Raw genomic sequence first — 26,084 nt, 5'->3', positions numbered from 1 at the left:
ATTCTGTATTCTGCAAAAACACCCTTTAGGAATGAAGGTGAAATAAAGACATTCTCGGAGGAAGGGAAACTAAGGGAATTTATTGCCAGCAGACCTGCTCTGAAAGAAATGCTAAATGAAATTCTTCCGGCAGAAGGGAAATGATACCAGAGGGAAGCGTGGAACAGAAGGAGTGCAGGGAGAGCAAGAGAAATGGTAAATATCTGGGTAAACATAATGATTGGTTATTTTCTATTAATTTCTTTAAAGTATGTATGGTGGTGGGAAGCCAGAGTCATAGCATGATCTGACGGGGTTTTCAGCTCATGCCTCTATGATGTGTTTGACAACTGCGACTGGAAAAGCAAGAGGGGGGTGGGTATAGCTCAAGTGGTGGAGTGGATGCTTCACGTGGTGCTGGGTTCAATTCCCAGTACTGCCAGTACTTATTTATTTAAAAATAAATAAGTAAGTATCCTAATTACCTTCCTCTCCCCTCCAAAATAAATAAATAAATAAAATTATTTTAAAAAAAAAAAGGCAAGAGAGTGAAGGGACCTGTACTCCCCTCCCCCGGGCTCTCCCCCAACCAGGCCGAGCCCCAGTGGGCTGCCACCCCGGCCTGCGCCCAGGAGGGCAGATCCTGGCACACACCGCTCTTGCTCATGAACTGGCCTCTTGCGGTAGCCACCTCATCACCCCAGCACGCAGGGCAGTCCTCCTCACAGCCATCCACTCCAGGGAGGGGCGTCCCGACTGGCCTGCGAGGGTCACCCTGAGCATCCCCAGCAGACTCTAGGGCACAGGCCTTTCTGCAGGGTGGCCCATCCTAAGGCAGACAGGAAAAGGTCTCTCATCCCCAAGCCCTTTCTTTAGAGGGAAAGGAGCTGCTTAGCCGCTGGGTCACAGCTCCAGGGCTCGGCCAGCAGGCCGGCGGGAGGCAGGAAGGAACCTCCTGGCCTCAAGCCTGGCTCCCGGCGGCACTGGCCGGGGGGCCGAGGCCGGAAGTGGAGGAGGGCTTGGGCTGGAAGCGGCACCCAGCTGCCCAGACCTTCTTGGGCACCCACTGGGGGGGGTTCATCCCACAGAGGGAAGCCTCCTCCATCTGCTGCATGAGGAAAAGAGGAGAGGAGGATGGTAATGAGGGTGCAGAGAAAGCAGGAAGCACCACGCCTCCAGGACAGGATGGGAGCTGGAAGTGGGGGCTGCTCCCCTCCCCCTGGTTTGAGGCCCCCAGGGGTGGAGAAGGCGGGAGCCGAGAAGCAGGACTGTCCGTGACCATCTCAGCAACCTTGACTTGACCTGGCAGATTCTCGGTCTCCTCGTCTGGAAAAGGGGTGGAACAGCCACGTGCTGGGCTGCAGGGAGCAGCAGAGTTGTCTGCAGATTTCTTGGCTCACAGTAGGTCCTTAATAAAAGGTCCATGTCATGGCAAGTGGCTTAGCCTGTACTCTGGGCACAGGCTGGGGGGGTGGGGGTGGCTGTGGCTGGCCCCCCCGGAGTGATATGCCCAGGACTCAAACTTCCTTGGGAGGAAAGTCTAGGAAAAGACTCCTGCCCGGCTTCCTTAGCAGCTCTGCCCCAGCCCAGGAAGGCCCGTCTGGAGCACAAACCGCATTTCACTGAGGATTCTCTTGGCTGGAGCCAGTGGAAGGACCTGCTTGGCTGGAACTCTTTTTTTTTTTTCCTTCCAGGCGACGTCTGATGGGTGTGTCAAGCAGGAGGTGATATTTGAAGGGCTGCGGGCACGGGCTGCGGACGGAGCCAGGGCGCCAGGCAGAGGGTGAGAGCATGGCCTCCCGGGACCCGCCCGCCACCAGCTACGCCCCGCCTGACGTGCCCCTGGGGGTCTCGCTGTTCCTCACCATTCCCTACACCTTCTTCCTGCCGGAGCTGGTGAGTGCGGCCACGGGGGGCCCCCACGGGAAGCGGGGAGCCGGGGGAAGCCAGCCTGGCGCTGGAAGCAGCTCCCTGGGGAAGGGGCACCTGGGCCAGGGCTGCCGTGGCCTCCCATCTCCCCCACGGACTCAGGGCCGCGTGTCCCCTAATCCCTCCCTGAGCGTCCCTGGGCTTCAGCAGTGCCAGTGGGTCTCCTCTTTCCAAAATGAAACCCACTGGAGCTTCCAGGCAGGTCCCCTGGTTTGGATTGGAAGATGGGGGAACCGCTAAAATGTCCCGGCTTCTCAGGGAGATGTTGGAAATGGACTTCTGCATGTGGCTTCTTTCCTGCAGCTACTAGTCGTTGGTGCTTTTCTTAAGTTCAGAACAGGGGTGCTCGGTCTTTCCTTCCGAGAGCAGCTCTTCCAGGGTTTTCTTAATGGTCCTGTCTGCTGGCTTTGAACTCTGGCCTGTGTGGACGCCCCATGGGAGGCAGCTTACGATGACACCTGCCGTGAAGCAGTCGCGTGAGACGCCCTGGTTGCGCTGAGAACCTGTCCCTGAGTTCACCTCCGGGTCCCCGTGGCTGAATTGGGGCCCCAGCCTCTGCCGGGTCCTCAGTGTCCGACAGGACCAGAGTCGGCTCTGGGCCGGCTGTTCCCATGTCCTTTGCCCTGACAGGGACACCGCAGTCCGGTGAACGATTTAGGGTAGAGGAGTTCATGCTGGATTTTGAACACCTTCTGAAATATCTAGCTTGTGGATGATGTTCCCTTACCAGCTCTGAGTTTGGCAGCACTGCTCCCAGGCGGGGAGGAAAAGGAAGAAAGTGGTTCCAACTTTCACTCTGTCGTCCGCCTGGAAGGCCAGGCCGGACTGAGTGACCTTTCGGCAAACCCATGGGCGCCCATGGATGGCAATGAGAAAGGGAGGCCAGGAAGGCTGGGCCCTGCATTTGGGTGACTCCAGCTGAAACCCCACTCAAGAATCAGGTTTCTGCCAGGTCCCCCACCACGGGGGACACAGATGAGGTGGTCCTGCCAGACTGACAGCATCTCAGCGCTCCTGCAAGTTCTCTGTGCTGGAACTGGGCGTGCCCTCGCCTTGGAGCAACTACAAGCATCTCTAGGTTCGGGGCTGACTTTTCTGCTTTCTGTGGAGCACACACTGTGTGTCAGTCACACCAGCCACAGGTGGCAGGGCCACTGCCCTCCCAGGTTCCCCGTCTGCTGGAGAGGGGCTCTCGAGCATGTCCTCTCTGCAGTCAGACTGTGCTTCCCCAGACGGCGGCCGTCCTGGGCTGTGGTACCAACAGAGGCCATCCAACCTCGTCCCATCGGGGAGGGGTCCAGGTCCATCACTGGGGAGGGGTCCAGGTCCATCACTGAGGAGGGGACTTTGCAATTGGACCTCAAGGGACAGGCTGATGGGGATGCGCAAGACAGGGAAAGCCCTGGAATCCAGGAGCGACCAACAGGAAGGACGCTGGAGGGAGGGGGCTTCTGGAATCGGACCAGCGGGGCCATCTCCTACGCCCAACCCCACGGTGCTGGGCGCCTGCAAATGAAAGCCCCAGGGGAGAAAAGTGTGTGGTTACGCTGGGCTCTGGGGTCTTAAGTATCTTAGAGGAGGGGATACTGTCACTGGTTCAGTTTCATTCATTTACTTTTCCTCTGAAATAATTTTAGATTTATAACAACGCTAGTAATAATAGTACAGAGAGTTCCCATGTACTGTTGACTCAGCTTCCCTAAGGTCCACATCTTACATTGCACAACCATCAAAATCAGGGAATCAACATTGATGCTATACCATCCACTGTTCTACTGAACCTTATTCAGACTGCGCTGAGTTTCCCACTAACGTCCTTCTCCTGGGCCTTGACCCAGGCCAGGATTCCGCATCGCATTCAGTTGCTGTACCTCCTTCATCTCCTTTAATCTGGACCAATTCCTCCATCTGTGTCTTGACCCTTTCGAACAATACTGATCAGTTATTTTACACAATGTCCCTCCATTCGGCCTTGTCTGATGTTTCCTCAAAAGAACTGTTTTTTCAATTAGCAAATCATCTTTATTCAATGTTGAACACTTAGAAAATACAGAAATAATTATAATCCACACATGTGCATATATTCATACATGTACACATGTGTGTATATTTAATGGGGTTATTCTGTACATGCTGTTCTGCACCTGCTTTTTCCTCATATGAGCATTCCCAGCATGGAGTATAGAACTGAGTGTGCGTCATATCTGGGGTGCGGATGGGGAGGTCAGCAGGAGAGGAGGGGAGAATGTCAAGTTGGTGGCTAATTCCAACCCCACTTGAGCAGGAGACCGGCTGGCTGGAGAGGAGAGTGCAGAATCAGCCTAGCAGAAGCCCCCTCTGCCCCTGGCCACTGGGTGTGCGGCCTGCCGCCACCCACAGGGCTGACCACAGAGCCCCAGGCCTTGGGGTCCTGGCAGCGTCTCAGTCTGGGGGCCTAAGCATCACGGACAGATGTAGGCTCTTCTAAGGCCATAAGTCCAGACAGTGGATAATAAAACTGGATGCTCAGGCCAGCGAAAGGGAGCAGAGAAAGCGAAACTCGTAACCTGGATTCAGGCGCCGTTCATGAAGGGGCGGCCCAGGGTGGACATCAGTGGTGACTGCGGGGACACCTCCATCCAGCCACTGTTTCCCACTGCGAAGTCTGGTGAGCAGGCCCTGCACTGAGCGAGGGCCTCCCCACAGGAACGAAGGGCCAGAAATACAAGGAGAGCAGAATTAAACGAGGGCTCCACTGAGGCCTCACGCCGCCCCTGTGGCTGAGCGGCAGCCTCCAGCTCTTTCACTTCAGTGACAATGACGGACTAGGACGGCACAGGCTCCGGGTGTCTGCGTGTTCCCGCCAGCTCTGCTCCCTGCCGCCTGCTTTTATAGATCTTCGCCCAAGTTGCTTTATTTTAGAGTCTTTAACACTAAAATGCACATTTTAAAACTTTAATTTTGTCATAATTGTAGGTTCAGAGGCAGTTGCAAAGACAGTTCAGAGAGGTCTCCCATCCCCTCCCGTAGCTTCCCCCAGTCGTCTCACCCCTCACAGCTGTCTAGTGCGATATCGACACGGGGTAACCGAGGTGCTCTGCCTGCACCTCTGTGCCATTTTCTCACGTGTGCAGATTCATGCAACCACCACCATCGAGACACAGAACCGACCCATCACCTCGGAGATCTCCCACCTGCTTCCGTTTTACAGTCACCTCCACCTTGTCCTCCTTCCCCCCTGGAAAACACTAATTCCATCTCTATAAGTTTGAAATTTCAAGAAAGTTATAGAAATAAATGGAACCATACAGTGTGTGGTCTTTAGAGATTGGCATCTTCCACTTGGCATAATTCCCTTGAGGTCCCTCCCGGTCATGTGTGTGCAACTAGTGCCTCCTTTTCACTGCTGTATAGTATTCCACTGTGTGGCTTTACCTTGGTGTGTTTAACCATTGACCCATTGAGAAACATGCTGGTCATTTGCAGTTTTTAGCTATTCAAAATCAAGCTGCTATGAGCATTCACATACAGGCTTTTGGGTGGGTGTGATTTTCCCTTCACTGGGGTAGTGTCTACGTGTGATGGCTGGTTTGTACAATAAGCATATGCTTGGTTTTTATTAAGAAATGGACAAACTGTTTTCCAGAGTGGCTGAACTGTTTTACATTCCCATCAGCAACGGATAAGACTTTGAAGTTCGTATTTTGTTCAGTTAACTGTTGAATTCAGATTTCTCATTTGAAAACAATATTAACTTCCAAACATAATCTCCAAGTGTGAGAAACCTTTGAATCAGTGCACTTTAAAGTGAGAACAGACGTTGTTTGTTCCCTCCCTTTTTCATTCAGTGAGTGTGGGAGCTGCTGGTGCCAGCGCTGGGCGGGCCTGGGGACCAGGTGACTCACAGCCCCACCGCCTCGTCTTCAGAGCAAACAGCACGCAGGTGGCAGGCACGGGGGCGGGGGGCACGTGACCGCCTGATGGCCCGCCCGCAGCGTCTTTACAAGATGAAAGGTGGACACAGAGCTGACCCAGGCGACTGTGACTGAGGGAGAGCTTTGCGAATAAGAGTCCAAGGAAGTCCTTTAACTTTCAACCTTTTCACTAGTTAAGTTATTAATTAGATACTTGACTAATTACAAACAGCTAAGGTTTCTAGAGTCAGCCAGTTAAAAAGTGAGACGATTTGGACACTCTGCTTAGTGTTTGATGCTTTCAGCTTCCTAACTCGCCTACACAGAAGGAATTACTCTGACCCCCCCCACCCAGAGGCTCCTTCCAGAACCTTCGGGGGGGAAGCTTACCCTTATGTCTTATCCAAGTCCCCCGTTTCTCCTTCACGTCAGCCAGTTTCTTCTTCTGCTCTGTTTATGTGAAAGCTCACTGAGCCCTAGAGCCGTCTGTCAACCGTCTGGGGCCAAGAGAGGGAGCTGGGTTCGTCTCGGGCCTGGCTGAGGGCGGATATCTCCCCACTGTCATAGCACTTCCGTAGAGGTTGAGTCTCCAAAAGGGAAATTCTTTCCTTTTTTTCCTCTGCTTCCTTTTCAGTTCTCCATACTTCCGGGAAGCAGCAAAAGTAAACTCCATTTGCCCCCGTTTTACTTCCTCTTTGTGGCTTCTGTCCCTCCACACTTCCCCATGATGTGGCCTCGCCCGCAGACCCTGCTGGACAAGGGGCCAACAGCCTCCGTGCCCAGGGCAGCACTGACCCCAGTGTAATGATGCCCAGGGAGAAGAGGGCGGAGGGAAGGGAAGTTGAAGTGTGGGGCTGGGGAAGGGCAAGGCCCCTGAGAAAAATGGGAGGGGCAATGCGGAAAGGAGTCGGAGGACAGCCTCTTACTTGGCTTCCCAGACAGGCTCAGCTCTTACCCTGGGAGCCCTCGCTGCATTCAGATTCAGTAAATAGAGTCAGGATGGGGTAAGCCTGGCTTTGCTACTTAATCACTGTGACACCCTGCGCAGGTTACTTAACCACTCTGAGCCTCAGCAATGGAGAAAGCAGCTGTAAAGTTCTCCTAAGACAGCTCTGGGGTTTCCATAAGGACTTTCACCAGAAGCATCAACAGATGACTGCTTTAGAAACGTGAGCCCACACTATTTTGTAGTTGGTGGTCATCCGGACCTCTTACTAGAAAACGTGGGTCTCTTGTGAGCAAATCCCAACTGTAAACCAACAAATATTGACTGAGATGCTGCTATGGCTCTAGCCTCACGGCGATCCAGGAATAAGAAGGTAATAATTAAAGGGACAAGGTGAGACATGGACCCTGTCTTAAAGGAGTGATGCGTGGATAAGTGAAGGGCACCCCAAGATAAGAAACAGGGTAAAAAGCAGGGGTGCACAGCCGCACTCGCCGAAGGCTCCTGGAGCTGGAGAAGATGTCAGGATGAGCTTGCTCAGGCCGAGCACTGGTCGTTCTTACAGGGTTTGGATGAAGGGGTTAGCCATGTGCTTGTTCAGACAAGGACACCCAGGTTCACGAATAAGTAAAACCAGGCTGTAAGCAAAGTGGAAGATTTCCCCCCCACTTAAACCCCACGTGTTCACTCAACAAATATTGAGCACCCACCCGGTGCCAAGGAGGAGACAGGTGCTCAATAAACACTGAAGAGGAAGGAGACAGACACGATCCGTGTCTTGTGCAGTTTGATGCCTAATGGGGCAGATGGAGACCAGCCAAGGAGGCAAATAAACGGTGCCGGTCAGAGTGCAGGAGGGACTGGAAAACACAGGAGGTCCTGCCCACAGACGGGATTCAGCCTAGCGAAGTGTTCACGCAGCGTCAAAAGGCCGAAAGAGCAGAAAGGAGGCGCCGAAGCAGCCAGACCGTGACAAGTACGAGTCAGGAGAGAGCGGGCCGGGGCGCAGACCCCCCGAGGAGGGCCTGCCCAGCGGGCGCTTGGGCCTTGGAGGAGGGGGCGCTGTGAGGCCGTGGCCACCCCAGAGGAGGGGCACAGGGACCTTGGGGTTGGAGCCAACAGCTGCTCTGGGGTGAAATAACCAGGGCCTCTGGCAGAGGGTGGCAGGGAGGGGCCCGGCACACTCGGTCCCACTGGACCCCGGGAGCCCCAGAGAAGAAGTCTCCCTGATAAGAAGGCCCCACCTGCGGCCAGCGCCCTGCCAGGGCGCTCTCGCCCGGAGAACTTTCCCCAGGGCGAGGCAGACCTGCGGGACGCAGGAGAGGTCTCTGGAGCGTTGTCCAGATTGGCAAGTGCCAGGAGCAGGGCAGGTGGAGGAGCCCCACCCCAGTTCCCTGTCCTTGACCCCCCTCCTCTCGCACCAGCCCCTCCCTGCTGCCTCCCCTGCCTGCCAGCCAGCCTGTCCCTCAGCTGTCACCACCTGGGCAGATCTTCCCCATCTCAGCCAGAATGGATGGTGGCTCGGGGGTCCCCACAGGGCCAGCCCTGTTGCAGTAGAGCCATCCTGAACCCCTGCCCCATGTTTCTTAGGGCACAGCTCCCCACCCTCCTGCCCCTACCTGGACCTAGAAGGTACCAGGTAGGCCCCAGAGCGGGGCCCCAGTGAGCTCCCAGTCAAGCTGGCCAGATAGCACGGGTTTGGGGCTCTAGAGTTTTCCGACCTATTTCAAAGAAAGTCGTCTCAGCTCCTTCCCTCGGAGGGTTCTCTGAGCTTTGCTTTGCTGCCCCTGCGCTGCTCACAGCCCTCCACCCCATCTATCTGGCCCCTCTCTCTGCCCATGTGTTGCTGGCTGGGAGTGGGAGGGGTGGTGTGTTTATTTGAACATCTTCTCTCTGACAGCACGTTCTTGCCTGGTTCTTCCTGTGTGCCTGGGGAGGAGGGTGAGGGCTGGGGAAGGCCTTCCAGGAGTCCCAGCTGCTCTCCTAGCAGAGATTCTCCCCATCTGGAGAATTTCTGGGACCCAGGAGGTGATGGAGCAGGAAAAGGGTAGGGATGAAGCAGATAATGGGTGTTTGTCCACATTTGGTCCCAGCTCCTGGCAGAAATGCTAGTCCACGGCCGAGCCAGTGGCAGACCCAGAAGGAGTCAGGTGGAGCCACCTGTGTGGGAATCGGGCCCAGGAAGCCGAGACTGAGCAGCTAGGAGTGGAGGGTCCAGCGAGCTGCCTCCTGCCCCTTTTCTCGAGTCGGTCAACAGCCTGTGCTGAGCACCTGCTTGGCACTACGCTCCCTGCCCGACACTAGGGACACGCAGAGCACAGGGCAAAGTCTTGCGTCCATCTAGGAGCTCAAGGACTGGGGAGGAGTAGTCAGGAATGGCTTCCTGGAGGAGGTGACATTGTTCTGGTCCGTGCCCTCGAGTTCTGGTTTTAGATAAGCAGAGGAGGGGTGAGCTGAGCCCAAGCCAACTAGGACTAGAGTGAATGGTGACATCCTTGGGTCCTCGGTGCCTGACGAAGGGCAGAAACATGACCACTGGTCACAAAAATGTCTGCGGTTCCTCAGGGAAGGAGGAGGTGGGGACCTACCCGGAGCTGATGCCGAGCTCTTCTGGGAACTTCCTGGGGACGTATGAAGGGACATGAGGTTAAAAAACGTAGAGGGAACCAAAGGAGGAGAGACCAAGGGGTGGGAAAGCCTGCCCACGAGGCCACAGAGGGAGCAGTGTGCATTTATCCTGCTGCTTTACTGAACTGTCTAACTTTTCTAAGGTGCTCAAGTTTTAAAAAAAATCCACAAATGCTTAGTTAGATTTTTTTTTTTTTTAATTTTTAAAAGAGACGAAGGAAAAGCCCTTTAGACTTTGGGGGAGTAAGGATGTTTTTATTATCCTATTTTATGTGACATTGTAAATCTGGACTGTTCGCTCAATGAAACGCTGGAGTGGAGGGGGCGGTCTGAATGGGTGGGTGCGGTCCTGGGGGAGGAAGCCCCTGGAGGGAGGGGAGGGAGGCAGAGGAGGCCTGGCGGCTGACTCACCGGCCCCTCCCGGGCGGCATCCTGCCCCTCCCGGGCACACACCCCGGGGTAGGCGCTGGTTTCCCTGGCGCGCGGCCAGCCCAGGCCTGCGAGCCTGCGTGGGTACCAGGGCGCCTTACAGGACTTGCTCTGCCGGGGGCGGTCGTGGACGGAGCTCTGGCCAGCACCATTGTTCCAGGAGGGGACCGGATAAGACAGGGGCCCTCACAGGAGGCCAAGGGGACTGGGCTGGTAATTTCCTACTAGCCTTAAAGCCACAGAGAGAAAATTCTCACCCCGGGAGTCAGGACCTAGCGACGCCGTGTTTGGAAGTGTCCTGGGTTGAGTTATGGAGCGTAGAGCTCCGTATAATGCTAGTTGTCTGCGGGTCTGGATCCCAGCCCAGGCCTACCACCGCCCGTGGGTAACTGTGAGAAGTCGCCTGGCCTCTCAGAACCGGTTTCCTCCCCTGGTCAAAGGAGGTGACGTGCCTGCCCAGAGAGCTTCACGCGCTGCCGGGGCCCAGTCGCAGGGATGGATGCTGTAAACAGCACCCACATGGGCACCAGGGTCCCTGCGCTCCCTACAGGGAGGCCTGCAGCCAGGTGAGGACTCTCTCCCTTCCTCTGGGGACTCATCCTTCCCACACACGCCCCAGGATGCGCCTCCTGCTGCAGCTGCCACGGCTGACACTGGGGAGCATCCACCCACTGGGACCCTGCTGTGAAGGAAGGAACTGGGGTGGGTGGGGGGTGGGGCACATGGTGCAGGCAAAGGCCCTGGGCTAGAGGAGGAAGGCGCGTCAGAGCAGGGGCTTCCACACGCTGACTGTGATGCACAGACGAAATATATTTTCATGGCAAATTGGTGTGTGTGTGTGTGTGAGTGTGTGTGTAACTGAAACAAAAGATTCAGGAAACATTCATTCCCTTTCCTATGGGCAACGCACTGCATTTTCTCTTCTAGTCTACTTAACTTCTTTTATTTCAAAACAAACAACTTTTTATTGAAGTCTAGTCGATTTACAGTGTTGTGCTAGTTTCAGCTATACAGCAAAGTGATTCCGTTTTATATATATGTGTGTGTGTGTGTGTGTGTGTGTGTGTGTGTGTGTGTGTGTGTGTATTCTTGTTCAGATTCTTTTCCATTGTAGGTTATTACAAGATCGTGAATATAGTTCCCAGTGCTAAATAGTAGGACCTTGTTTATCTATTTTACATATAGTAGTTTGCATCTGCTAATCCCAAACTCCTAACTGAACCCTCCCCTTCCCTCTTTGGTAACCGTAAGTTTTTGTTTGTTTGTTTGTAAAATGAAAGCATGTTTATTTAGATACACAGTCCACAGATGGAGTGCGGGCCATCTCAGAAGGCGAGAGAGAGCGCGACCACCAAAAGTCTGTTTTCTGTGTCCGTGAATCTGTTTCTGTTCTGTAAATAAGTTCATTTGTGTCTTTTTTTTTTCAGATTCCACATATAAGTGATCCCATATGATATTTGTCTGTCTGTCTGACTTACTTCACTTAGTGTGACAATCTCTAGATCCATCCATGCTGCTGCTGGTCTGCTTAACTTTTTAATGCTGGTGGTGACTAAATGGAATGCACCTGCTAACAGGTCTCAGCCCACATTAGGAAGGCCTGGTGCTAGGGGCGCTGCAGGCAGGGAGGGGAGAGGCAGGCTGGGCCCGCTGGGCGGTGGCTGAGTTTGGCCTGGGGATCACAGGGAGCAGGGGTAAGGGGTGCCGGCAGCATGAGCAGACTCACCTCCCAGGTGGTCCTCAGCAGCGCTGTGACAGGGCTGTCACTGGCTTAGACTGGCTGGAACAGAAGTAGACGATCTCATGTCCTGGGAAGCCCGGAGCTGGGTGGGCTCTGCCCCCGGGGTGATTCTTCTGCAGCCCAGCTGTGTCCTCCAGCCCAGGCTCTTTCCTTCTGTCTCTTCTTCCACATCATAGCCCCAGGCCCAATACCAGACAGCTGTGGCCTGAGCAGGAGCGGGGACTGTCTCACCCCGGGTCTCCTTAGGCAGGAAGAAATCCTTCCCAGAGTCCCCGGAAGGCCTGCATCTCTCTGGCCAGAATGGTCACATATGTGTCCCAGCCAAGGGATACGATTAGCCTAATGGATGTTGGAAAGTCACTGGCTACATCCCATCCCTGCCTGCACCACTCATCAGTAAGCCCAGGCGGGCAATTTACTCCACAGAAAGAGCTGAAAAGACAACTGGTCTCTGCAAGGTTATTTACTGAAGCATCGTCTGTAACAGGGAGAAGCTAGAAACATCCAACACATGTGCCTGGGGTCTAAGTGAGTAAATGATGCTTTATCAATGTGATGGAAGGTGTGGCATTGAAAGTACAGTCGGTCCTCACTACTCATGGATTCTGTATTTGCAAATTCACTCACTCACCAAAATTTTTCTTTTTTTTTTTTTTTAATTTTTTATTGATTTATAATCATTTTACAATGTTGTGTCAAATTCCAGTGTAGAGCACAATTTTTCAGTTACACACGAACACAAAATTTATTTCTAACTCCCAAAATCGACACTTGCTGCATTGTCACTGTCATTCAAAGACATGTGCAGAGTGGGAAAAAATTTGAGTCACAAATCTGAGACACACACGTTCAACCTGAGGTCTATATCTGCCTTCTTGTTTCAGCTCACACTGGGACCTTTCCCAGGTCTGTTCAATGCCAAGTCTTGCATAGTTTTGTGCTTTTTTTTTTTTTTTTTTGGTGATTTTGCTGTTTAGCCCCAGATGCAGTGCTAAACTTGAGAAGTCCTAAGTTCTAAGCTTGAGAAGGCTGTGATTTGCCTTATGTGGAAAATGCATGTCAGATAAGCTTATAGTGCTGTTGGTGGGGAGATCAATGTTAATGAATCAACTATATATTAAATAAAGTGTCTTTAAACAGAAACACACATAAAACAAAGTCATGTGTTGGTCAGTTGACATGTTGTGACCACAGGCTCGTAGGAACCTAGCTCTGCGGATTCACCAGAGTACCAGGGAAGGAAAATTAAGTGGTAAGAGAAAGCAGGCAGTGTTGGCAAGTGGCCCTGCCAGGCTGAAATACCACGCAGCTATGCAGAAAAACCTGCCGCCAGTATCGCCTGGAGTCTCGCCCGCATCTCCTCCCTGTTTCTCTGCCCCTGATCTGCTCCACATGGACCACACCTCCCAGCCCGGCCAGGAGCGTCTCTCTTGGCAACTCCTTCCCCCTCCCATGGTGTCACCACTAGGGCAGCTCTGTCTTCAGAACCTCTCGCAGTGTGTGAAGTTCACTGCCCTGTGGCAGCCTGGCCCCTGCACCAGCCTGGCAGAGGCCCCTCAGCTCCCAGCTGCTCTATCCAGGTGGACAGATCCATCCTCCCCAAAAGAAAGGCAATCTCTTCCTGTCCATCCCATTCAAATGCCTTTGACTTTTGAAGGGAGTCTCCATCATCCAGCATAGTGTCTTTCTTCCTTCTGTTTCACTGTATATGTTGGTGATCTGGATGAGTTTGAATATTCAGGATCCCGTCTCTGAGGCAAGCATTTCTCCCAGGAGGCCAGGGCACTGGCTGATTTATTGAGTCTCATTCCAGAAATATTCTGTGCATCTACAAATAAATGCACATATGCACACATACAGTTCCTTCCTTTTCTACATAAGTCATAGCACACTGTTCTTTCCTTTTCCACATAAGTCTTCCTTTTCTACACAGCACACTGGGCACACTGGTCTGTGCTTTGTATAACTCTTAGGGTTTGTTCCATTATGGTAACAGGGCTTTTCATTCTCGTTGGAGGCTGCTCACTGTTCCACTGTGCAGACATAATTGCTCTAACTAGTCCCCTCTGGATCAACACTGGGGATATTTCTTTATCTTTCTGTCACCAGCAAGGATACAGTAAACAACCTTGTACATTCATCATTTTGTTCATGTACATTATTTATGGGACAAATTCCAAACAGTGAAATTCCTGGATTGAAAAGTATGTGCATTTACTGTTTTGATAAATATTGTCAAAATAGTCGATCAGTTGATGGCACCCTTGTTTAAGCTGGAGACAGCAATGGACTTCAACCTGGGGCTAAAGGTGGGCTTTGAGGGTCTGAGACTCCAGATCTGTAGACAGTATCATACATGTTCATAGGCACATTATTTTAGGTGACCAAAGCTGTCATCATCAACTCAGAAGGGTCTGCACCCCCTGAGTGTTATCTCACCCCACAGGTTGGTCTCCCAGCTCTCCCGGAGGTGAACTTCCCATCCCTCAGGAGGACTGGCCTTGGACATTCCCTCTTTTGGGTCTTTCTCAGGGAAGAGTCCTTCCCGTCTCTTTATAGCTAATGACATGGCCAACAATGGTTGCCCAACACTCACCCTGTGCCATCCACCTCCTCTGTTTTATGGACAGGGACATGGGGGCAGAGATGAGTTCAATAACCCGGCCAACAGGCAGAGCTGGGGTTTGAACCTGGGAGCATCGCCGCTGCCTGCGCGTGAACTGGAGCAGGGAGCCTGGAAGCAGAGAGATGGGCTCTGCAGGTTCGCAGTCCCGATTGCGTCATCGGGGAACTTTTAACAACACAGCCTCCCTCACCAGTCCCATCAGAATCTCTGGGGCAAGACCCAGCCCTTGGGGCTTTCTCAGCGTCCCTGGATGGTTCCATGAGTAGCAGGACTCAGGGTGCTACTCTGAGGGGACGACTTAGGAATCCATGTATTTTAGAAGTTCCTTACCCTTACATCAAGGTTTTTTGAGTTAATTCTTTTCCTTTATTAAGCGCTTTTCAAAATAATGATTTTTGGCAGGATAGTGGTGAACAGTTGCCGTCCAAGGTAATATGCATCCTCCCGAAGTCACCAAAGTCAGGCTTTTTTTTAAAAGTATCATTTTCAACTCATGGATTTTGACTTAGTTGGTCTATTCCCATTCATAGTAGTTATTATACTTAGTGGACGGTCAGATTGTCCCATTTTGGGTCAGTGGGCGCCTCCTGAATCCTGACCGAACCGAGGAGCCTTTGAAAGCGTTTTCTATCCGCTGTGATGAGGTGTCTTTAACCAGCTCTCGAAACGTAAGAGACTATCCTCCATTCTAGAGAAGAATGAGTGAAAAATAAACTTATTGTTCAGCTCTGTCCTCTCTTAAGTGAGCCCTCCAGGTTTCTGTTCAGCCTTTAGAAAATGCATAGAGGAGTGATCTGTGTCCTTAAGAAACAGACTCTGCCAGATTGGACTTGAAATACACTCGTTCGGAACTTCTACCTATAATAAAATAGTCTTCCATGTTGATGGCCAGCCCCAAACATCTAAAAATATCTCTTGCTCTTGGGAAATAGAAAAGGAGGATAAAAGTAAGAGAGTAGATTATGCTGCCAAGAAAATTTGGAAAGCTAAATATAAGTAAAAAAAAAAAGTCAAGGCAAATACTCAAAGTTTGCTTTACCCATAATGAGTCCAACCTAGACTGCTTGAGATAGAAACAAGATAACAAAGGCCACTGGGTTTAAATTCACCTGGAGTTTGTCTTTGGCTCTGGTCCCTTCTACTGTTCGGAAAGTAGAGGGTGTGGGGAAAAAAGTAAATAACATTCTGCGGCATAACATTGCTGACGGTTATGCAATCCTAAATAGCCATTTCAGAAGATTCCCATGCAGTTTAAGTGGATTCCCAAATGCCCAGAGGCCCCTGCCCTCGGGGTGGGGAATCTGGTGGTGAGGAGACACCCCATGTCCTGTGTGACCTCAGACCTCAGTACCCACCTAGGGTGGCACCACCTCACAGACCGTGATGGGACTCAAGTGCGGACACATAGGTTGTGTGCAGACGGCAGTGTCTGCCCGGCGGCCTCAGGGGGCGGGAGCGGGGTGGGGGCCCCTGGGCTGGCAGTTGGAGACCCGGAGGGGCCGGGGCATGCTCGCCCACCCCTGGGCCTGGCACAGGTGAACGGGCAGTAGGGGGTGGCTGGTATCACGTGGCAGCTGTCGAAATGAGGCCGTCTGTGTGAATGCATTTTATAAACTGTAAAGCACCTAGGGAATGAGAGGTGGGGTTATCACTGATTCACGCAAAGAGAATGTTCTTTGACACCCGTCGCACTTGCTTTGTCCCGGGCCCTGTGCTGGGCACCAGGAATGAGTGGTGAATGGCACTGACCAGTCTCCGCCCTCAGAGGTCTAATGTGGGTCTAAAATCGACAAGTTCGGCTGCAGTCACTGAATCCCGAATGCCGTCCCCACCAGCCAGCAGGGTTCGGGTCCCGGCAGTGGGCCGGCATCTCCGTGCACATCCGTGGCCTGTGGGGAAGAAGCTGGGCGGATGCCCACAAGCCAAGCCCTGGCGCCTCCCTGCAGCATCAGCAGGTGCAGAGGACAGCGGCTCTGGTCCCTCAACACTCCCTCCTCAGGACAGGGCAGCCCGGCTCGCTCACAGGCAGTCCCAGGCCCAGAGGCCCAGCCTAGGACCCCCAAAGTTCACCTGGCGATTGGGTGTTAAGATCGGGGAAGATGCGCTCCCAGAGCCAGTGCTGTAAGAGGCAGTCAGGCTCCTGGAGGTGCCGCCCAGCCCTGTAAGAGCCCAGGAGGCTCTGCCTTGTAGTCGACTCCCTGGTCAGTTCTGGCTGCTCCTCCCATTCCCCGTCTCTTCATACGAGCCCAGAAACTCTCCATCCATCCAAGCATGCGTTTCCTCTCTAGGACAACAGCTGTGGGAGCCTCGTAAGGGACGGGGCGGCATATCTATGTTTATTTGTAAGATGAGAACCGCTCGTCCCAGAAAAGCAGGACCAGAAAGCTGCGTAACTTTCAGCTGAGCTAGACAGAAGCCAGTGGGGTCGTTTAGTCCAGGAAGCCTAACCACGCCATTCAGAGCTGAGCTGCACCCGCAGTCATGGGCTTACGATCAAAATTCAGTAAACATAGGAGGGGACAGGTGAGCAGGAATGAAAGTTAACAGAGGCCACAAACTGCAGAATCAAGCTGCCAAGACCAAGACAACGGCATTATCAGATGTAGAAGATAAAATGAATACGAAGCAAAATTAATGAAAAGATACCCACATCTCAACATACTGTGTCACTGTGTGTATATATACACACACACACACACACACATATATATGCATCTATATATATATATACATATGTATATATGTATATATAATATGGACTATTACCCCTCCATAAAAAGGAATACAATTTTGCCATTTGTGACCACATGGATGAACCTGGAGGGTACTGTGTTCAGTGAAGTAAGTCAGACAGAAAAAGACAACTGCTGTATGCTTTCACTTATATGTAGACTTTAAAAAATAAAACAAATAAAACAGGAAAAAAATGTGAGACATATGCTGGCAGAATATCCTGCAATATTTATAACAGTAAATGAGGTCGAATTTATAGAAGGAATTCCTATGAATCAGTCAAAAAAAGACAAACTGTAAGAAATGTGTAATGAATTAAAAAAAATTCACAGAAGAGGAAATACATGAAATATGTGAAAATAAGCTCAATCTCATTAGTAATCATGAAAATTAAAAGCTAATGAGATACATAGAAAATCTCGAGGAATCTGCAAACAACCACCAAAACAAACAAACAAACAAACAAAAACACCTTCCTTAAAGTAATGTGCGTTTATTACGTTTCTGGATACAATGTCAACATACAGGAAAAATCATGTTTGTATCTCCTAGCCACGAACAATTGGGAAGTGAAATTTTTACAAAAGCAGTACTATTTACAATAGTTCCCCCAAGATAAAATGATTAGGCATAATTATAAGAAAACGTGTTCAGTGTGTGTATGCTAAAAACTACAAAACATAAAAGAAGTCAAGGACCATCTTAATCATTGGAGAGGCATACCATGTTTATGGATTGGAAGGCTCACCACAGTAAAGATGTCGACTCTTCCCAAATCCATCTATAGATTTAACACAATCAAAATCTCAGCAGACAGAAATTGTAGATAGCCCCACAAATCCTTCTTTTTCAGAATTACTGTATTGCTTAATAAGAGATAGACTCCCACGTACCTACTATGAGGTGGAAGAAATAGAACGTCATTGTCTTTGGGGGTCTCTGTCCACTCGTGCCCAATCCCATCTCTCTCTCTTCTTCAGAAGGGTCATTCTCAGGAGGTGCTGATGAAGGGGGTTCTGAAGGAATTGGGGAGGGGCAGTGAGTTCAGGTTTTGTACCTGTTAGACTTAAAGAGCTTGCGGGGCAGGGCCAGGACTGGGGCGGGGCAAGTGGAATGCCAACGGTGCAAATCGGAATGAGGCACTTGCTCTCGTGGTCACGCAAGTGCAGGGCTGGCCCCTGCAGAGGGTCGTCCAAGTAGAGACGTCCAGCAGGCAGGTGGGCATGTGGGGCTGAAGGCCACAGAGAGAACGGCGCTGCAGCTGGGTTTTGGGGTCTCCAGTCCATGCGGTGCTTCAAAGCACCAATGTAACAGGAGTGAGGAGAGGGAGAACCCAGGAGACTGGCGAGGACATCCTAAGAGGGCCTGGGAAGGAGAGGCGATGAGGCAAGAACAAAACAACTTGGTGCTCATGTGCGTATCAACCCTCCCCCTCCAGGCGTCAACCTGAGCGTGCTGTCTGGTGGACACTTGGTTCCTCCTCTGGGCTCACCAGCATGGCTGCAAGCCCAGCCCCAGAGCAAACAAACGCAGAGCCCAGTGAGGACAGGGAGAAGGTTCAGTTTCTCCACCAAGGGGATAAGAAATGGCTGGCCAGAGTTGAGAGGTGATTAAATTGGAAGTGTATCGCCCAGCTGGGAACTGACCCCAGGGCGTCAGATACTATAACCAGGGGGCCCCAAACCAGACGTCCACAGGGCCGGGCAGACACTGTCAGTGGGTGAAGGGAGGCAGGAGAAGGCGGATACTATTCCACAGTGAAAGTGAGCTACAAGGAATGTGCACACAATGGCACTGGGGCTGGGAAAGTTGGAGATGTGGTCCACTGAGAACTCCAGGTCCTTTTTAAAGAGACAGTCACAACTGGTTTCAGCCTATTCTGGCTTGGGAAATGGGTTGACTGTGGCCAGCTTTCTCAAGAAATGTCTGAAATCTGGAGTTTTTGTGTAAAATACCCTGTTTTAAATGTAGGTAACTTATTCAGAAATATCTCAAAAACTGTATATGCCAACACTGGGTCAAGAAGACACATCCACAGGCCAAATTTAGCCAAGCCTTTCCATTGGCGACCTCGGTGTTAACCGCTTGAATTTCCTCACAGAATTTACTCTGACCCAGGGGCCAGCCTTCCTTCCCCATTTCCCTCTTGACTCCCACCCAGCGCCACCTGAAGAGCATTTAACTGGAGCCAGAGGAGAGAGAATGGCCTGCAGAGGAAAACGTGCCCGGCGCCAGCCAACAAAGCCCCTTCTTCTGTGGTTTTCTTTTGCAGATATTTGGGTGCTGGGTCTGGATCCTGGTAGCCGCCACCCAGGTAGCAAGCCCCCTGCTGCAAGGATGGGTGATGTACGTCTCGCTCACCTCGTTTCTCATCTCCCTAATGTTCCTGCTGTCTTACGTGTTCGGATTTTACAAAAGATATGAGTCCTGGAAAATCCTGGTAAGAATCAGGGAGAGTGGCCCAGACCCTCGGGCTCCATCCAGACCCTCGGGCTCCGCCCAGACCAACGTCCTGGTCATGGGGCCTCCTGGGTGGGGAGGGAGAACCAGAGAGCTTTCCTGGGCTGGGCCCCTATGGAACCCCGACTTTTTAATTGAATGCGTTTACAACTAGGTTGGAACGAAAGCCTTCCTCTGCCAGAGTCCATCTTTCACTGCGGTCCCCTCCATCGCCTTCCTTGTTGGGAATATACGCACCCTGTCTTCTCCTGTATCAAGTACATCCTCAAGCATTTCCCTCGAAATTTATGGTGAAATCATTGGAGTAACACTGAAGGAAATGCTAGTAGGAAAAGTGTCACTGCCTTCTCAGTCATTGGGTTTGTCCCATCACAATCACTGGGTTCTTTCTTCCATGTTCCTGGCAAATTTTATCCCAAATGTATAGATCATCACACTGAACCAATAATTTTGGATGTAGATTCTTTCAATTAATTTTATATCATTAAACTTTTTTCATGTCATCACATCATCTTGCTAACCATTTAAAATGTTTCTACATTGAACAATTCAAAACACTTACAAAAGGAGGGAGGATTATCTTAAGGACCCTCATGCAGCCATAACCCCAGCATCTTCGAGATTTTTCCAAACTTGCTTTGTCTAGCCCTCTTTTTTTTTTTCCTGGAGGATTTTAAAGTAAACCCCAAACACCATGTAATTCCACCCTGCACACTTCAGTACACCTCCAAAACACACGCAGCCTTTCTTGCGTTACCACGCTTACATCACATTAACAGTAATTCCTCGGTATCACCTAGGACCCAGGTCCCATTCCAGTTTCCCCCATTAGAACTGAAATGTCTTTTTTGCAGTTGGCTTGTTTGAATCGGGGTCCTTACAAGGACCACTTGCACTTGATAACGGATGCTTCTTGGGTACATTTAACTCAGACTGGCTCTCCCTGCCAGTGACTTGCTGAAGACACTGGGCGGTCAGCTGTCCTGTAAAAGGTCCCACATTTTGTGGGTTTGTCTGTTCGCTTCTTCCTAGTGTGATTTAACTTATTTCTTTAGTCCCTGAAGTTTCTATAAATTAGAAGTTAGCACGAAAGGCTAAATTGAAGATGGGTTAAACCTTTCTGGCAAGAACGCTTTAGAAATGGCTTCCAGTCACATCCCACGTGGTGACTGGTGGTCCCTCTTTTCAGTGTGACAGCCTCACCCCATCAACTTTTTCTCTAATGCTTTCTTTCCTCCACTGATGAGCTTCCCAGAACTGAGTGTCTCTTTAGGGGCTGCAAATGCCGATTCACCATTATGACTGTCCTTCCAGAACTGATAACTATGACATTCTTGTGGAGCTGAAGAACACTGCTGAGAGTTCAGCACGGAGGTTCAAAAATTGGAATCTAGAGTCAGATTAGCCTGACTCGGCCAACTCTTCCCTGTGTTAGTTAAGCCCCAGTTTTCTCATCTGTAAACTGGGGATATTAATAGTGGCAGCCTTATGAGATTGGCTATGAGAATGAAATGACACGCCATGTGTACATAATAAGGACAGTGCCAGCACTTCGTAGGTCTTCATAACACTAATGGGTAAGAGCACAGGCTTGGTGTTCATGTGGCCTGGATCCAAATCCTGGCTCAGCCTTTATTCACTGACCTTAACTTGAACTCCCACTTCCTCAGAATGGCACTCACGATAAATAGCACCTACTTCACCATAGTTGACAAGGTTAAATGAGATAAATGCGGGAAAGGCTTAGCCTAGCGCTTGGCCGGGAAGAAACACTCAGTAAATACTGGCTCGTGTCGGTATTACTATTGCCACTTATTTACCCACTATTGTTCACGACATAGATACTTCTCTAGAAACACTGCTAAAGGAGAAACAGGGGTTGTCTCTTTGGCACCTCTTCCCAGCTGCACAGTCAGAGGGGAAAGTGTTCACCGGCTTCCGTACCCGAGTGACGGTGGCCTCTGCTCCATCCTTCCAGGACAGCCTGTACCACGGGACCACTGGCATCCTGTACATGAGTGCCGCCGTCCTGCAGGCACACGCCACCATCGTCTCTGAGTTCTCGGACTTGAAAAACTACTACATAAACACCGCAGCCTCGGTGAGTGCCGGACGGAAACACGACGGCCTCTAACCGAGGAAACGCAGGAGGCTTCATTCTGTCTTGTGGGGAACAGACGACCCTGAGCCCTCGGGCTGAGGGAGCCTTGAGGGATGGGAGGAGGGGGGTGTCTGTGTGTGTGTGTGTGTTTGTGATGTCAGGTGTGCCCAATTGTAGCGTAACCAAGCCCAAGGTCAGGTGTCATCCCTCGTCTTCTGTTTTTACTGCTCCATTTAACCTCAATACACTGCCCTCAGACTAACTGATTTTCCAAAGTGCAAATTGGAAACAAAATTTGTAGTTTTTTCCAAAATGTAAATTTTCCAAAATTCACCTCTCTTATTGAAAAATCCTTTGATGGCTCCCACTGCTGGTAGAATGGAGCCCAAATTCCCCTGCATGGCTGGACCATTCCTGTGTCCTTTTATTTCAATGATGGATGTTCACGGGGGTAACGTATTGGCTGATGGAATCCGAGGCAAGGTGGTCCAGACAAGTTGTGGGATGAGCAGGACCCCCCTCCAGACCTTAGGTCCACTGGGACCAGAGACTCGAGGCCAGCTGGGCCTTGCCGGCCCAGGCCCCGCCAGCCCAGTCCCCGCAGGGCAGCCTCCTTCCTCTCTTTGTGGGATGGCGCCCTCGTGTGGCAGGTGGCTCACAGCCAGGCAGTTCCTGCTCTGGAGCCACTTAACCTTCCTTAATCCTTCCCAGGAAGGACTCTAAGGCCTAAGCTGGGCCCCAGCCCACCCCGACCAGTCGCTGTGCCCAGAAAGGCCGAGTCCTGTGTCTGTTGGGGGCTCCCACAGGGATCAGAGGGCAGGAGGCGGGGGCGCAGCGTGGGGTGCTGTCCCCTAGTGATGCCAGGCAGGCCCGGGGACCCACTAGGGTGGCCGCGAGGTCGTCGAGCTGCCTTTGCAGCCCATCTGCCCCCTTTCCCTCCTGGCCCAGCACCACTCTGGCCCCAGCCCTGGTCAGCTGCTCCAGCCACACCCACCTCCTGGCTGTCCCTGGACCCACAGACACACTGCCACCTCGGCCGTGGCTCCAGACCCCTCCCCTTTTTCTGATCTTTTCTCAGGAGTCACCTTCTCGGTGAGGCCTTGCCCCTCCCCTGCCCCTTTCCTGCTGTGTTTTCTCCTGGGTGCTTAGCCCCGTGTAACCTGCTCCCCTACTGGTCTATCTTGCTTGTTCTCTGCTTCTGCCACTAAAATGCAAGCTCCCTGAGGGCCGGAAATTTTGCATTTTTGTTCACCATGACAGCCAGCATTGTTCTTGAAGTACAGCAGGTGCTTACAAGATACTTGTTGAATGAATAAGTGAATGAATAAATGAAACAGAATGTGACTGGACAGCAGGGCTCAATGAGGCTGGAGTGTCGGCTGGCAAGAGAGGTGGATGGGCAGTACTGTCAGGCGACTTTGGGGATGGCTCTGGACGTGGCAGGTGGGGTGATGGAGGGACCACAGGTTTGTGGTTTGGGTAGCTGGATGAGACGAGGGTCCAGGGACCCACTGAGCTTGTGAGGAAATCTCAGAAGTTCAGTTTGGACCACTGAGAGCTCACAGGCCTCTGAGGCATTCACACGGAGCCAAGAGATGGGCACGTAGGGCGAGTTCAGGGCCAGTGAGTGAAACTGTCATCAGGGCACAGACAGCGGCTAAAGGTGGGCGGGGGGAGAGTGCCCAGGACAAGAGGACAGCGAGAGAGGGGACCCAGGGCAGGATGGAGACAGGCCTGCTTTCTGGCCAGGTGGAGGAGCACACGTCTGCACAGTTGGGGTGGGACACCGGGAGTCTGGCCTCCGGACACTCAGGACAGAGCGTTTCAAGGAGGATGGAGTCAATTGGCCAGTGGTGGCTGCCCTCAGGTTAGGCAGGACATGGGCAGACAGGAGACCTGGCAGGGTCAGAACGCTGGCCTCCCAGGCTGCAAGGCTGTGGGCCCTTTGGGGATGGCGGGGTGGGCAGCGATCGCTGGCATCTCAAAAGCAGTAACCCTCCCGGCTCTTCCAGTTCTTTGCCTTCATCACCACCCTGCTCTACATCCTCCACGCCTTCAGCATCTATTACCACTGAAGAAGCAGGGAGCCGAGCCCACGTGGGAAATGCTCTTTGAAAACCCCGGGCGCCGGCTCCCAAAAGTGGTTTTCAACATTCGCCATCTGGACGATAAACAGCAGCTCAGCAATGACCTAATGGATTAACAGACCGTCTTTTCAGACTGAGTGATGAAATCACATTCTGGCAGCTCTGCTGGGACATTTTAATTCATTATGATGAATATGAAAAAGCAAGGGGTGAGGGGGCTTTGTGGTTGTTTTGTTGTGCCTGGGAAAGTGTCTCTTGGAATTATCTGGCAATGAACCTCGCTCTTCTAGAAAACCAACAGCCAAAGGCCTCACCGGTGAGAACAGCCTCCCGCCTGTTTGGGGATTTGGCCTCAGCAACAAGGTTCCCCACAGCAGGTTTATGGGAACATTCAGTCTTACTTTCTTAAAATCAAAATGGTGCTGTCAGCGCTTTTGGATCTGAAGACACAAGGACCTTGTTTCTGTCCCCTGGTCCTGCCTCTGCTTCACAGCTGTGGTCCAACGCACTGCCCCGTCCTGCAGTCCCCGACCCCCAATCACTTCCTCTTCCTTTTCCTCCTCTGCTTTGGGAGCCAAGGGAAATCTTCCTAAAATCAGCTTTGAAGGTAGATTTGTGGGGAAAATAAGTGATTGACTCTGCAAAATTGTTATACAGTAAGGCCTGGGGGAAGGGAGGAGGGTCGGGGAGGGAAGAGTGGGACCCTCTTCTCCGAAGCCAGGTGGCTCAGAGAACGGCCAGACTGCAGGATGCCTGGGTCAGGCCTCCAAGACCCCACCCCATAAGGACTGGAAGCCACCTTACCCCTCAGAACAGACCATCAAGGACACGGGCAGGACGCCACGTGCAAGGATTCTCCTCTGGGCTCCCCTCACACGCGGGACATCCAGGAGGCTGGAAAGGACCCCGTCCCATGGTCTAGCATCCCCCTGAGTGGTCCAGCTGGGTGGGGCCTGGGACCACGGGCACACAGGGGCCTGGGAGCGCAAAGGCGTCTGCACTTCGGGCCATTCTCCACTGTGCTGGGGTTCCAGCGCTTGCCCTCAGGCTCCGACGTGAGTCAGAGGGTCTCCTGACGTGAGCCCGGGCTCAGCCTCGTGACTGCCTGGGCCCGTTGCCTCTGGGAAGTGGAATTAGTTGCTTCATGGAAGGAACTTGTCTTCGCCAATTCTGGGACTTACAGTTTCGTGTCAACGCTTTCCTGCTCCTGGGGGTGGGGCGGGGCGGGAGGGAGGTCACTGAAGAGAAAGCCTGCCTTCACCCTCTTGACCCCTCACTTTCTAATCACCCTGAAAGCTTGAAAAGCCACCATTTATCTCCCACCTTATTGCCGGCAGCTCTCTGAGATGGTCACTGTTAAATATTTACTGAGTAGATACAAATAAAAGTCATTTGTACAGTAAAAAGCATTGAGTTGGTTGCTTTTGTGGCATCAGCACCAGAACTGGCCACCTCGTCACAGGTCCTGAGGGTTTTAAGGCCCAGCCCACCCGGCCTTGCTCCTAGGGCGGCCGCGTGGCGTGGCCGAGTCTGTCTGCAGGGCTCGGGTTTGTGGTATCATTTCCACTTCATTAAGGACTGTTTGGGTGCAAGTTCCAGAACCCAAACTCACACAGCAGCTTAGGCAAAGCTGGGGATGCTCTTGTTTATCTCGGAAGACATCTTTCTCGTCCCCTGGAGTTAATCGTCGCCTTCCCGGGCTGCCTCTGCACATAGGGCACATACTGCTGTCCCACTGCGTTGCCCCGTGTGCTACGGGGTCTCCCCCACTAGACTGCGAGGTTTCAAGGCCGGGGGTTTGGGTCTTGGATGTTTTCATCATCTTCGCTCTTCCCTACCCTCCCTCTGCTCTGAGTGCTCTGCCAGCACCGACGGCAGCAGTGCTGGCTCCCGAGACCTCCCTCCCAGGCCTCACCTCCAGCCCACGGTCTGACATCCCGGGGGCAAAGAAGTGTTCTCTGTCTTGTCCCTTTTCTTCCCAGACTCCCACGTGGCAGGTTAGTTCCTTTCACCCTAGAATCTCACCACAATGAGGAGAGCCCAGCCCACCACCGCCAGGACCCGGTCCTGCTCCAGTGGCCTTGCGGGGCCCTGAGGCAGGGCTGCGCCATGTATGGCTGGAGCTACCTGGCTGGCCGGGTTTGGGCCTAGCGCACAGTAGAGCAGATTAAAAAGCATTAAGTTCCCCCCAGAGCCCTGAGAGCCCAGGTGGGAGGGAGCTTTCCCGAGTGAGTTGCTAAAACAATGCCTCCAAAAATATCAGAGCCAGACTTGAGATGCATGGGGATTTGGGGCCCAGGAGGGGCAACTGTGGCCCTCGGGTGTGACTGGGCAACTGGTCCACTTCCCTGCACGTGGAGGACGCTGGCTGTGGGCTGTGGCCACTCTTTCTAGGGCAGCTCCTTCCTCGTGTCTTTGTTTCTTTAGCTGGGGACCCACTCTCATCTTTAGGAAGAAGAGACTGCAGGGGCCAACTCTCTGGGGGCTAAATCCACCAGGCCACCTGCCCTGAGCCCAGAGTTGGGAGATGGT

At 52.2% G+C, this 26,084-nt stretch overlaps 1 protein-coding gene across 2 annotated transcripts; it reads left to right on the top strand.

Annotated features, from left to right (window-relative positions):
• LOC105092946 (mal, T cell differentiation protein like) lies at positions 1–24,936 on the top strand. Of its 2 annotated transcripts, none has more exons than XM_031441228.2 (5): positions 1–195; positions 1,674–1,875; positions 19,177–19,344; positions 21,343–21,465; positions 23,478–24,936. In XM_031441228.2, exons 2-5 carry the CDS (start codon positions 1,771–1,773, stop codon positions 23,538–23,540), a joined length of 459 nt encoding a protein of 152 aa, XP_031297088.1. In that variant the 5' UTR covers positions 1–195; positions 1,674–1,770; the 3' UTR covers positions 23,541–24,936. The 2 variants fall into 2 exon arrangements, with proteins under 2 accessions (XP_031297088.1, XP_031297089.1); XM_031441229.2 differs by lacking the exon at positions 1–195 and adding an exon at positions 1,033–1,380.
• Positions 24,937–26,084: the final 1,148 nt, after the last annotated feature.

Source organism: Camelus dromedarius, chromosome 33 (genome assembly GCF_036321535.1).
Source record: "Camelus dromedarius isolate mCamDro1 chromosome 33, mCamDro1.pat, whole genome shotgun sequence".
Lineage (NCBI taxonomy): Eukaryota > Metazoa > Chordata > Mammalia > Artiodactyla > Camelidae > Camelus > Camelus dromedarius.
The sequence above is the reverse complement of the archived record's forward strand: the minus strand, read 5'-3'. Positions and strand labels throughout refer to the sequence as shown.

Excerpts from the sequence above, each read along its gene's own strand:
- LOC105092946 (XM_031441228.2), top strand. The coding sequence starts at position 1,771 with ATGGCCTCCCGGGACCCGCCCGCCACCAGCTACGCCCCGCCTGACGTG. Across the intron at positions 1,876-19,176 it reads CCTTCTTCCTGCCGGAGCTG|ATATTTGGGTGCTGGGTCTG; the intron begins GTGAGTGCGGCC and ends TTTCTTTTGCAG. Across the intron at positions 21,466-23,477 it reads ACATAAACACCGCAGCCTCG|TTCTTTGCCTTCATCACCAC; the intron begins GTGAGTGCCGGA and ends CGGCTCTTCCAG.